General features: G+C 40.8%; 1 protein-coding gene across 1 annotated transcript in view; it reads right to left on the reverse strand.

Moving 5' to 3' along the window:
- The window catches only part of Edc3 (enhancer of mRNA decapping 3), a 41483-nt gene extending 27877 nt beyond the window's left edge, over positions 1-13606 (reverse strand). The window contains exons 1-3 of the mRNA XM_020165647.2: positions 13452-13606; positions 7017-7227; positions 3476-3795 (exon numbers count right to left, since the gene is read on the reverse strand). Coding sequence (XP_020021236.1) covers positions 3476-3795; positions 7017-7180 — 484 coding nt within the window. The 5' untranslated portion in view covers positions 7181-7227; positions 13452-13606. The remainder of the gene's footprint in view (positions 1-3475; positions 3796-7016; positions 7228-13451) is intronic.
- Between the last annotated feature and the right edge of the window lie 355 nt (positions 13607-13961).

Here is a 13961-nt window from a genome sequence, read left to right on the forward strand (position 1 = left end):
CCTCTGCTTCCTGGGACCAATGATCTCTTCATCCATTTGACAAATATTCTGAGGGTCATGGAAACTGTTTTTTTTTTTTTTGATGGGACTTGGTTTTGAACTCAAGAGCTTCCCGCATGTAAAGCAGGTACTCTACCGCTTAAGCCACACCTCTAGTCCATTTTGCTCTGGTTATTTTGGAGATGGGGGTCTTTCCAACTATTTACTCAGGCTGGCCTTGAAACAAGACCCTCCAGATCTCAGCCTCCCAAGTAGCCAGATTACAGGCAAGAGTCGCTGACTGACTGTATATTTTTCTATGCAATTTTTAAAATCCATCCCCACCCCCACCCAAGGGAAGAGATTAAAATCTGCTTGTGCTAAATCTCTCATCAATGTTGGATTGGGTAACTAGGACCGACAAATTCTTTAACTCTTCAATGCTAATCTTGAAGGAATATTTAAAGAGTCAGAACTAAACAGAGATTATATTCCTGTAGCTTCATGAATCTACAAGTTTCAACACTAATGTACATATAGCAAAGAAAATTCTAAGGCAGAATGAAGGGGCTCAATGAATAAATAAATAAATATAACTCTACCTTCCATCAGTTAGAAATCAATTCTAAGCCACATTTCATCATCAAATTTCCAGGCCACATTTTCCACACTAATCTAGATTCTAAAAAAGTTCCCTGAACTTTTTACTGCCCCATGATCTCTACCGTATTATGTATAGTAACCAAGCTAGGGCTGGGAGTGGTCGTGCATGCCTGTAGCCCCAGCTACTCAGGAGGTGGAGATTAGGAGGATCATGGTTCGAGGCCAGTCCAGGTAAAAAGTTAGTGAGACCCCATCCAACAAATAAATCAGGCATGTTAGCATGCGCTGTGCCGTACCAAGAGTAGTGCACACTGTACAAAAAATACTGTATGTAAAGGAAAAAAAGCAACTTTTCAAAGGGGCAACACTGAAGGTCATGAACTATTGTCATAGTACAGACCCTTGATACAATGTGCTAAGATGGTGTTTTATGTTTTTTGTTCCAGTTGTTTGGTTTTTGGTGACTCTGGGGTTTGAACTCAGGGCTTTGCTCTTGCTAGGCACGCACTCTACCACTTGAGCCATACCCTCCAGCCCTTTACACTTTATTTTGCATTTTTTGCCCAAGTGGATCTGGACCTGCTTCTATTTATGTCTGCCCCATAGCTGGGACGACAGCTGTGCACCACCATGCCCAGGTATTGGTTGAGTTGGAGTTTTGCTAACTTTCTGCCCAGGCTGACCTCAAACTGATCCTCCTGATCTATGCTTCCCAAGTAGCTGGGTTACAGATGTGAGCCAAGCACCTGGATCTGTTTTTCCTCCCCGAAATATACAACCCCAGTTTAATAATGAGAAAAATATCAAACAAATACCAATTGAGGAATATTCTACAAAACACTTGACCAGTACTCATCAAAACTATGTCATCAAAACTAAAGGAAAGCCTGAGAAACTGTCAAGAGGAGATATGACTAACAAATGTAGTACAGTACAATGGAAGGGATCCATGAACAAGGACATTAGGTAAAAACTAGGACAACCGGAATGAAATATGTACTTTATTTAATAATGAATCAATACTGGTTCATTAATAACACACTTAATATAAGAGATTAATAAAAACATAAGAAAAAATGCGTCAACTGCTAACAAGGGTCATGTTCAAGGTGACATTACAAAATGTTTGAATATATGAACTATTAACAAATACACAATATTTTTTGGTAAAGAAAAAATATTTAAAAAGAAGAACAATGCGAAGTAGAAAAGGTTAAAGTTTAAGCATTCTACAGGTTTTCTAAGAATACAGAAGTAACAATTGAATTTCACTCTCCAATTGTCAATCATCATTAATTCAAGAGTTGTTTCATAGGTAGGTAAAAGAAACTGCCTTGAAATACTGGTTTTTCTCAATTTTTAAAATTTTCAATTGTTTAGGCATTTCCAAAACTTAAAATGTTGTCCTGATACAGGTGCCACGTCACAAGCTAGAATTCACACAACTAAAACCACACTACAATGCCACTGGGCCCAGTCCGAGGAACACAGGGCAGCAAGAAGCATCTGGAATTTTCTGTAATAACCTCCCTAATTGGGTTTCCAAAGAATGCCAGCTCACTTTAAATTCTTCCTTTAGAAAGTAATCCCATAGCATGATTCTAGCTTGTAACTTCATAGCACTTAGTGAATATGAATATGTGCTTAAAAATTCTTACATCATATCACTATCTCAGGGTACAAAATCAGTAAGTAAAAGTTAGAATAGCTTCATCATTTAGAATTTCTTGGGGGGGGGGTGTGGTTCTACGGTTTGAACTCAGGGCCTCCTGCTTGCTGGGTAGGTGTTCTATCACCTGAGCCTCAGCCCCAGCTCTTTTTTTGCTTTTGTCAGTTTTCAAATAGGGTTTCACTTTTTTTTGCCTAAGCTTGCCTGGACAGCAATCCCCCACATAGCTGAGATGACACACATACACCACCATGCCAAATTTTTTTTTTTTCCAGTGCTGCGGTTTGAACTCAGGGCCTTCACCTTGAGCCACTCTACCAGCCTTTTTTTTTGTGAAGGGTTTTTTTCAAGATAGGGTCTCATGAACTATTTGCCCTGGGCTGGCTTTGAACTGTGATCCTCCTGATCTCTGCCTCCTAAGTAGCTAGGATTACAAACGTGAGCCACCAGCTTTTTTGACTGAGATGTGGGGAAGGGGGTTGTCTACCTAAATTGTTGCACAGGTTGGCCTCAAAACACAATTCTCCAGATCTCTGCCTCCTGAATAGCTGGGATTATAAGCATGAGTCACCACGGCTAGAAATAATTTTTAAAAAGAACAATCACAAGTAAATCTGTAATGATTCATGATTATAACATTACTCAAGTGAATTATGTTAAAAAGCATTAACAGGTTCTAGTGTCCAGACCATCTATGGTTTTATAACCAGCAAATGATATTTAGTAACTCGTTACTACCACACAAAGCTGGGTAGCAATACACATCAGTACATGAGGTCGATGTTTTAGTAGGGATAATAAATACAGCAAATTTAAAATGGTCAGTTCATCGGAAAATGAAAGAGCAAAGATGTCTACACCAGTCCCCACATCTCCTCTGACGATACGAGTCAAAAAACAAGGAAAAGTTACTCAAGAATTCCTTGAAACAGCGCAAGTGCAGGTTGAACTCACTACCATCAACAGTTGTTAGCAGATTTAAAACAGTATCATGGATAGTGATAAGTCAATGGGCTCTGGGAAGTGATGGGAGTGGGCAGGAAGCCGTATCTCTTAACGGTTCATTTCTTTCCCTTGACATCTTCAGGGACTAGTTCTGCAATGACAGAACCATGGTCTAGTTCCATGAGCCTTTTATATTAGACTACCACAGGACTTACTTACTGAGCAGCAGGAGATAAGAATTTGCAGGTTAAGAAGAAACAGCGACTTGACCATACTTACAGGAGTTGTGCCGACGACGGAAGCTTTTGGACTGACTCAAGGATTCCACGTGCCTGTCCACATAGCTCTTTGAGCACTGCTGCTGTTGGGGAGAGACAGCAGCATCTTGGCTCTTCACATCTGACCTCTTAGGGATGCTCTGAGGAGCACTGCTGGAAGAGGCTGGCTTCTTGACCAACTTGCCTGGGCCATTCTGATTGATACCCACTTGGTACCCAACACCAGAGGGGCCTAATTCTGTCTGGTGAAGGTCTCCAAAATGCTGGTTGTCTCCATGACCTGGTATCTCCAGAATTTTTAATTCTGTAATGTCACCTGCCCTGAAATACACAAAAGAGTCCACATCTCAAAACAGAAATAAGAACACTGAAATTGGAATCAAAAGTAAACAGCTACCCCTTTGCTGTCGTCAGAGACAAAAACTAGGAAAGGTGGCAGAGCACTTAGAGACATTCAATTCATGTGGCAATGACTTTTAAAAAGGGACTGTTATTAATAACAAACTACAGGATCACCTGAGATTTCCAGAATTTAAAGGCCTTTTTTCATGCATTCACCCATCTACTCATTTCAACAGACATATATAAAGAACATGCTATGTGTTCCTGTGCCAGGAATAGGACACACGGAGATAAAAATCAATGTGTTGTAAATATGAAGCTCTGAGTTCAAATCCCAGTCCCACAAAAAAAAAATCAGTATATATCTGACAAGAAACTTAATGTGGTTGATGAAAACGACAATACAATCAATCAAATGTGTCAAATGTGCAGGACGTGGTGGGGTCACACCTGTAAACCCAGCTACTCGGGAGGTAGAGATCAGAAGGATCAGGCAAAAAAATTGAGACCTCCAACTCAACCAATAGCTGGGAGTGGTGGTGCACACGTGTCTTCCCAGCTATGCTGGAAGCATAAATAGAACTGGATATAAACGGGAGACTCTATTTAAAAAATAAAGCAAAAAGGACTGAGGGTATGGCTCAAATGGTAGAGTACTTGCTTAGCAAGTACTAGGCCCTGAGCTTAAACCCCAATACCACCAAAAAAAAAGAAAAAGGTCAAATACTATCACAGAGGCGTATATAGGGCACTAAAGCGCCTAGAAGCAAACAGCTAAACTAGTTCAGTACATGGGCTACTTAAACTAAGCTGGGATGAGGGAGATAAGAGTTGGCCAAGCAGAAGGCAGTAGGGAAAAGGGCTTCTCAGGCAGAGGCTCAGATTTTGACAAAATCATGGAAATGTTCCTATGTGAAGAAATGCAAATGCCATAGTGTTATGAAGGAAAAGATGCTGTGAAGGACCATCAGGAAGCAAGGTGCACAGGTAGCCAGGGGTCAGGTCATGAGCACAATGGATTTTTCTTGTGACAGCAGGGAGGGTAGAGAAACTAGAAGCAGAGAGCAAAGTTAGGAAACCAGACAAGAAATAAGAGGGGATGAGCCACACCACTGACAATGCATGGAGAGAAGGGAGAATGGGCCAAGACACATTTCTAATACACATCATTTGGTGATTAAGTGAACAAGAGGATTACAGGGAAAGGAGAGCTTATTATGATTCCTCAGCTTATTTCCCACCCTGGAAGTACTGGAGTGTCAACTCTGGGCTGTGAGCTTGTTAGGCAGGCATTCCACCACTTGAGCCATGCCCCTAGCCCTTTCTGCTTTAGTTATTTTTCAGATAGAATCTTACATTTTTGCCCAGGACCTGCCTTGAACCACAATCCTCCTTACCTATGCCTCTCAGGTACATGGGATCACAGACACATACCACATTCCCATCTTGTTTGCTGAAGTGGGGTCTCACTAACTTTTCCCCCAGGCTGACCCTGAACCATGATACTCCCAATCTCTACCTCCCAGGTAGCTGAGATTACAAGCATGAGCCACCACACTCCACACCCTTATGATTCCTAAGTTTCTAACTTGGGTAAAAGGTATGTCAACAATAGTGGCTTGACTTCTGAAAGAAGAAATCTGCAGATAAACAGAATGAGCTCAGGTCTGAAAATCTTTAATTACTTTGTGTAACATACTACTGGAAATGACAGTAGACAAACTGAAGATAAAGATTCACATTCTCATTAGTGTATAAGAAGGTACACATGAGACTAGAGAATAACGACTAGAGAAAAGAGCCAGGTGCCAGAGACTCACACCTGTAATCCTAGCTACCCAGGAGGCAGAGATCAGGAGGACTGCAGTTCAAAGCCAGCCAGGGCAAATAGTTACTCAGACCTTATCTTGAAAAAACCCATCACAAAAAAGGGCTGGTAGAGTGGCTCAAGGTGTAGGCCCTAAGTTCAAACCCCAGTACTGCAAAAAAAAAAGACTGAGAAAAGAACCAAAGATAGAACTATAAACAAACTGATCTTAGAGGTGAGCAGAAGGAAAGCACACTCTTCAAGAGTGATGGAGCATTATAATCGGAGACACTACCAATGAATGTGGCAATAAAGTCATTTGTAACTTTGGCAAGAGCTAATGCAGGAAGATAATAAGGTAGAAAAAAAGATAAAGGAGGAATCAGACAATGAAGTCACAAAAAGGAAAGAATGAGGCTAACGGAATGGCTCAAGTGGTAGAGTGCCTGCCTCACAGGCACAAGGCCCTGAGTTCAAACCCCAACACTGCCCTCCCCACCCCCCAAAAAAAGAAAGAATGACTGCAATAGACAATTTTGCTCTTGTAGAACTGTGGGCATAAAGGGAATGATAGAATAATACCTAGTGGCAAAAGCAAACTGGGGGAAGGGAGTGTTTTTTACATGAGGGAGACTGGGAATGTTAGAATGCAAAAAGGCAGTACAAAGGTTGAAAGTGAAGACACAAGGAAGATAGAGCAAGGTCTCACAATAGGTAGGAAGAGAAAGCATCTAAAGCATACATGATAAGACTAGCCCTACACAAGTGCTTCTCCCATGGAGACTGCAGAGAAGGTAAGCAGTTAAGAATGGGCGTACCCACAGAAAAGGTTGTGTGGGTTGGGTACGTAGGGTAGGAATCAAGGAAGCCCTTCTTTTTTTGGCACATAAGTCTGCTAAACTGGTGAAAAGAGGTATGTAAAAACACAAGAGAACTTGAGATCTACTGGCAAATACTAAGAAAAGGACCTTAGATACCAGCTATAGGGTGCTCCTGGAATAAATTATAATACAACTTTACAAAGAGAGACACCTTTATGCAGGGAAAATAGCTAAAAGATCTCTGATGTAAGAAAGCACAAATACAAAACTGAGAAAGAAAAAAAATCTAAAACCATAAAAAAAAGGATGAATTTAAATAATCTAATATTACATGCTTGACAGAGATCAGAAGCAGAGTTTATGAGGCTCTGAATCATTAGCTAAGAGTTCATTACAACACCAAGTTTCTGCTGAGAATAACAGCTGAACCACAAGACCTAAGACAGCAAAATCTCTCACCTGCCCAAGACTACTGAAAAGCAGTCCCACCCCAAAGAATACTAGCAATCAGACCTACATTCAGCACCATAGTCCACCAGGCTGGATTTGGAAGAACTAGTCAAGACACTCACCTGAATGTGACTTCTGGCACAAGACACTTCACTCCATTGTGGAAAGGCCGAGTAAGAGAAATGGTCTGGCTGACCTGATCCACTGCTGACACTCTTCCCTGATAGACACCCAAGCTATCTCCACAGTTGATGGACACAATGCTGCCCAGCCAATCTGTAGCCATGTTTCAAACGTGCAACCACAGTGAAGAGAAGAAACCATTCAGTGCACCTTAAAGAACAAACAAATCTTTAATTAAATTCAGCAAACATGTCAGGCTCTATACCAAGTGTTGCTTAGTAATACATATTCTGTCGCATCACAAACTGAGTAAATAAAGCATAGAAAATACAAAATTTTTTCAGTAGGCGTATGTACAGAAATAAATGATATTACTTAATATATACAAAGATCTTATAGTTACTTTAAAATATATGGATTAAAGATAATATTGACCAGATATAAAATCACACAAACTACAGCTATTTATATTATATTTTAATAAATCTGTTATCAAAACACTTTCAAAGAGATTGGGCTGGGGATGTGGACTCAGTGGTAGAGCATTTGTCTAGCATGCATGAGGCCAAGTTTAATACCAAGCACCATTAAAAACAAAAAAAAAAAAAAAAAGAAAGAAAAGAAAAAAGCTAAACAAAGAGAATATGTTGTCATGAAATAATGTTAATGGTAAATTCTGAACCGAAAAAAAGCCAACTGAAGGTACTACAGCACACTACACCTGACAACTACTACTACAGGACACATGAACGTCCACCAACATACACTGGGCCTTACTATCAAGAAATTTCAAAGGACCAAAATCAGACAGAGTATATCTTCTGTCCACAACAGAAATAAATCTGAAATTGCTAATAAGATATTTAGAATATTTCCAGCTATTTGGAAATTAAGCAAAACATTTCCACCTTTCCTCTAGTACTGGAGATCAAACCCAGGGTGTTATGCAAGCTAGGCAAGTGCTCTACCACTGAGCTCCATTCACAGCCTAAACAAGACATTTCTAAAACTATGGGTCAAAGGAGAAATCAAAAGGGAGTTAGAAAAGTGTTTGAACTCAATCACGAAAGCACAATGTATCAACATTTATGGAATGTTCTTAAAACAGTGCTTAACAGAAACTTATAGTTTTAAATACTTATGCTAGAAACAAAAGATTTTGAATGTTTTCACCATTAAGAAGGATAAATGTTTGAGAAGACAGGTGTGTTTACCCTGATTTAAATTCACAATGTGTAACTGTATTGCAACATTACATGGTACCCCACATACATGTACAATTTCTATGTATCAGTTTAAAAACTTTTTTTTTTTTTGCAGTGCTGGGATTTGAACACAGGACTTCATGCTTTCTAGGCAGGTGCTCTACCACTTGAGCCACTCCATCAACCCTAAAAACTTTTTTAATTGAAAAAAAAAAATTTTTAAGTCAATGAATAATCTAAGTAAGCTTCCATCTTAAGAAGCTAGGAAAAAAAAAGAAAGTAAATTAACCCAAAGTTAATAAAAGGAAATAAAGAAATCAATGAAGAAATAAGAAAAATAAAACTAAAAATTAGCTCTTTGAAACTATTAATAAAGTTGACAAATCCTTAGTTAATATATATACAGTATGGCAAAAGAACTAGAATAGCTAAATCAATTTTAAGAAGAAAAGGGGAATAATCAGCCTCCTTGATTTGAAGACTGTGTGGCACTGATATAGGGACATATAAATCAAATTGTGTAGAAATACACAATTATGTTCAAATAATTTTTTTGACAAGATGCAAAACCAACAGAACAGCAAAGCTTTTACAACAAATGATTCTGGAACAAATGGACATCCATTAGTGAAAAATTCAGACCTCAACCAAGTCTCATACTTTTTACAAAAATTGACTCAAAATGGATATGGATTTAAATGTAAAACATCAAATTCTAAAACTTTTTCTAAAATTAAGAAAAACTGGAGTCAGTGGCTCACATTTGTAATTCTAGCAACTTGGGAGGATTAGAGTAAAAGGATCACGTTTGAGGCCAGCCCAGACAAAAAAAGTGTACGAGACCCCCATCTCAATGGAGATGTGAGCCTGTCATCCCAGTGATGGTGGGAAGCTTAAAATATGGGGACTGAGTCAAGGTTGGGCTGGGTAAAAAGACCCTGTAGCTCAGGAGGACAGAGGTTCGAAAGTAGCCTGGGCAAGTTGTTTGTGAGACCCTATCTTGGAAAACAACCATCACAAAAAAGGGCTGGTGGAATGGTTCAAGATGTAGGCCCTGAGTTCAAACCCCAATAACAACAACAACAAAATCATACTAAGATACTAAGATACATGCATTAGCAAGATCACAGGCTACATGTTTAATGTACTCTATAAACAAACTGAAAACAAAAATTTTAAATACTATTTATAACATTATTTTAAAAAACAAAATACTTAGAATGAAGAATCTACAGTAAATCTACAATGAAAACTATAAAAGGCTGCAGAGGAAAAAATTCAAGATCTAAATAACCTGACAGATATAGAAGAGATGTATCACATTTACAGGTGCCAATTTCCCCTAATGGATACACAGATCAAGTACATTAATCAAAATTCCATCTGAGAAATTAGAGGGTGTAGCTCAGTGGTAAAGCACATACTTAGCATATGTTAAGCCCTAGGCTCCACCTCCAACATCTGTCCTCCAAAAAAGGCAAATCTCAAAGTTGGCCTTTTTGGAGAAATTAAAAACCTAATTCTAAAACATACATGAAAATGTGAAGTACTAAGAATAGCCAAAACAATTGTGAAAAAGAGAAACAAGGCCAGGCCCAGTCTGTAATTCTAGCTTCTCAGAGGATCGTTGTTTCAGGCAAGAGGTTAGTGTGATCCCATCTCAACCAATGGCTGGGCACAGGGCCCAATGTCTGTCATTTCAGCTACCTCAGGAAGCACAAATAAGATTGTGGATCCAGGTCATCAAAAATATCAACAGAAAAAAGGTTGGCAAAGTGGCTCAAGGGGTAGAGTGCCTGCCTTGCAAGCTCGAGGCAGAGTTCAACCCCTAATACCACCAAAAAAGAAAAAGAAAACAAAGATGTTTTACACCAGCATGCTTCAAGATTCACCATAAAGCAATGGAAATAAAACTCCCCTCTCACTATTCTCCAGATATAACAGCCCTTCTTACTCCTCCTCAAACACATCAAGCTTCTTCCTCCAGGACTCTGCACCAGGTATTATTTCCAGAACACTTTCTCCAGTTCTTTGAATGGCCTTTCTTGTATGTGCGTTCTTGAGGTCCCCCGATTTAATATGGCTACTGATAACTTTCTAAAACATCACCTTTTGCTAGGACCCCAAATCAAATCACCATATAAATTATCTTTTTGTTTATATTGTGTGCCACTCCACAACAGGGCAAAGGACATTGTTTGCCTTCTTCAGCCAACAAGAGTGCCAAAAAGGGTGAAGCTGACACAGTGGCTCACGCCTGTAATCCCAGCTATTTGGGGGCAGGGGTTGGAAAAGAAACAGGAAAATTGTGCTTCAAGGCCAACTGGGCAAAAAGTTAGGGAGACCTTATCTCAAAGAAAAAGGCTGGCAAGCACAGGTCTGTAATCCCAGCATACATGGGAGGCATTAGGTAGAAGAGTCAAGGTCCAAGAACCAGCTGCTGCAGGCAATAGCTAGAACCTATCTGAAAAATAACTTAAGCCAGGAGAAGTAGTGCACGTCTCTAATCTCAGCACTTGGGAGGCTAAGGCTAAAGGTCACAAGTTTGATGCTAGCCTCAGCTACAGAGTTAGGTTCTTTCTCAAAAACTTTAAAAAAATAAATAAATAAATAATAACCTAAAGCAAAAAGGGCGAGAGCATGGCTCAAGCGGCAGAGCTCTTGTCCAAGGAGGAGAAATGTCCCCCTTTAAAAAAAAGTGCCTAGAATAGAGGAACTCACTATTTAATCAATGAATTAATTTGACATTAAAAATGTGACAGATGTTAATGAATCAAAATCTAGAGTATCTAAATGCCTTAACTATTCTTGAAAATGGTTCCAACATATAACGTCCTAAAAACATACTCTATGCAAAATCCTACCTAAGCTATGAACTCTAATACTTCCCTAGTCACAGAAGGAAGTCAGGAAATAGCTAACACATACAAATGTGCATGTTAAGCACTAAATAAAACACTGCTTCCGTGTTTTTCATGAAAAAAAGGAAATTAATTAGTATTTCAAGCTCTTTTCAAATATTAGAGATGTATACCTACATAAATGCAGAGTCTAAAAGAAGGAAAAAGATGCCAGACGCTGGTGGCTCAGGCCTGTAAATAATCCTAGCTACTCAGGAGGATCGTGGTTCAAAGCCAGCCCAAGGAAATAGTTTGTGAGACCCTACCTCGAAAAAACCCACCACAAAAAAGGACTGTTGGATTGGCTGGAGGTATAGGCTCTGAGTTCAAGGCCCAGTACCGCAAAAAAAAAAAAAAAGCAAAAAGAAGAAAGGAAAAGGGGCAAAAGAACACAGAAAAGAGCAACTAAAAAAAAAACCAAAAAACACTCCTACGATAAAAAATAGTATGACCTATCAAAAAAAAAAAAAAAAAAAGCGCTCAAGGGATAGAGCACTTGCCTAGCCAACACAGGTCCTGAGTTCAAAACCCAGTAACCCAAGGGGAAAAAAAGAAAAAGAAATGTAAAACATGAAAGGGCCAGCTCCAGCTCTAGGGATTAATCAAACTGGGTAGTTCTCTAGTGATCTAACCAAGCAAGTATCAATCAACGAACTATGCTAACAGAAAAAAAAACCATGCATCAGCAGGTTCATCCACGGGATTTTTTCTTTTACATTATAGAAAATTGCAAACATACACAAATGCAGAAAGACAGCATAATCAATCCCACATGCCCATCACTCAGTTGCAACACATATCGATATACCCGGTTAATAATCTGAGATCAAGAAGTGGAGGGGGGGGGTGGCACAAACAATGTATACACATGTAAGTAAATGTAAAAAATGATAAAAAAAAAAAAAAAAAAAAAAAAAGGAGCGGTCGGCAGAGTGGCTCAAGTGTGAGGCCCTGAGTTCAACCTCCAGTGCCACAAAAAAAAAAAAAAGAAAAAAGTTAAATTTTTCATGTCTTGAAGTATTCTATCACATAAGTATGCCTCAATGTCCTGATCCATTCTACTGTGGATAAGCAGTTGGGTATTTACAGTTGTGAGCATTATGAATGGTTAAAATTCTTATATATTTTTGTAATGGATGAATGTACACATTTCTACTATGCTTTTTACACAGGAAGTCATAGAGTTGATTACTCTATTTGGTTTTATTGGAAACTGCCAGGTTTTTGTGTCTTTTTTAGGGAAGTGGAAAACGTCAGAGCATCATCTGTAGAAAGGGTAACTAAACTTTCCACTGTGTGAATGCAGGGGCACACTGAGCCATGAGGTAAAACCTATCTGCTTGTGGATCACAGGCCAAATAAATTCAAGACACTTTTCTAGTCCCACAGTCCTACCCCCACAGAGGTTTCACCAAAAAATTCTTAGTAATCAAAAAGTCAGGTTCTTTGCAACTATTTCCACTCCATACAGAGAAGCCAACAAGTAGGCATTTTGTGCCAGAACACCAAATCTACCATTCGTTTTAAAAAGAGATTGGGATCCATGTGCGGTCTCTAGTTGAAATACAAAACAGCTCAGAGACAGTCACTTTGTACCTCGGGAGAATGAAAACAGCTAGCAGGCTGAGAATTCGTTTAGTCTGAAGCAAGGGAAGAAAAACCACTGGGTCGCGAGTTCCTCATCTCTAACAACTGGGGAAGGTTGTGTAAGAATCCTCTTAAGTTGGGAGACTGAAAGTCAACTGACTAAGCCGACAAGGACTGTACTTCCCATACACCAAAACTCCAGCGAACCGATCACTACACGAACACAATCAATATCAAACAAAGGGTTCTGAGGGTAAGAACTGCAGCCTTGCCCCAAGGGCAGGAACGGACCAAAGGGAAGTTCCGGGGATTCATCAGCCGTGCCCTGGCAGTCACCCTGTCCCCCACCCCACTTCACCTCTATCCTCAAGTTATCGATCACAGAGGTGGCACTCGCGCTCGTCCCCGCCACAGGGAAACTGAGGCACGGGGCAGTTAGTGGGTATGTGAGCGAGCTGCAGCAGCCACCAACAAGTCTGGTCTACCAGGCCGCAAAGCCTCCCGGCTCACACAATCCCCAGCCTACCCCGAACTCCGCCGTCCCCGGCCTCCCACCTGAACCCAGAATCCTGGGGCCGCCCCAGTACCCGCCTGCGTGCGCACTGGGAGCACCCCAGCTCGTGCCCGCCTCCATAAAGGTCTACAAGGCCTGGAACCCCGTGGCCTGAAAACAAACCCGGCTGGAACACCGGAACCCCCTCCCACGAGCACCCACAAGCAGGCCGTCTCCCCTCGCTCCCACCTCCGCGTCGTCCGACCCAGGCCTTCTCGGCACACCACACCAAGCCGAGCCTGCAACACCAAAAGGCCCAGCAAGGGGCTTCTCCACACCCACCCCCGCAGCCACGGACGACGACGCCGGAAGTACGGCCGCGTCTTCACGCCGTCGTCGTGACGTCACTTCCGTTCAGACGTCCAGGAAACGCAGTGGAGGGGCGGGGTGCCCGGGAAATTTGAGAGGTGACGAGAAGACAGCGAGGGCGCTTGGTCAGTTGTTTTTCTTGCCCTCCTTATACTCGATGGGGTCCTGGCTGGAGTCCGGGTCCATCAACCCCACTCACCGGCCTAGTATTCTGGTGAAACACCCCCACCTTGTAGGCTCTTGGAAATCTTCCAGCTCCCATCAAGCGTTTTTCACTTGGAACCCCATCCTCGTTGTGATTCGCAATAAATAGGTCACCCCTTCCCCCTGACAGATTCAATGAAATAGATCCCCTTCCTGGTTGATGTTCGACGTTTATCAGCTTCAGCC

The sequence above is a fragment of the Castor canadensis genome, chromosome 19 (assembly GCF_047511655.1).
Source record: "Castor canadensis chromosome 19, mCasCan1.hap1v2, whole genome shotgun sequence".
NCBI lineage: Eukaryota > Metazoa > Chordata > Mammalia > Rodentia > Castoridae > Castor > Castor canadensis.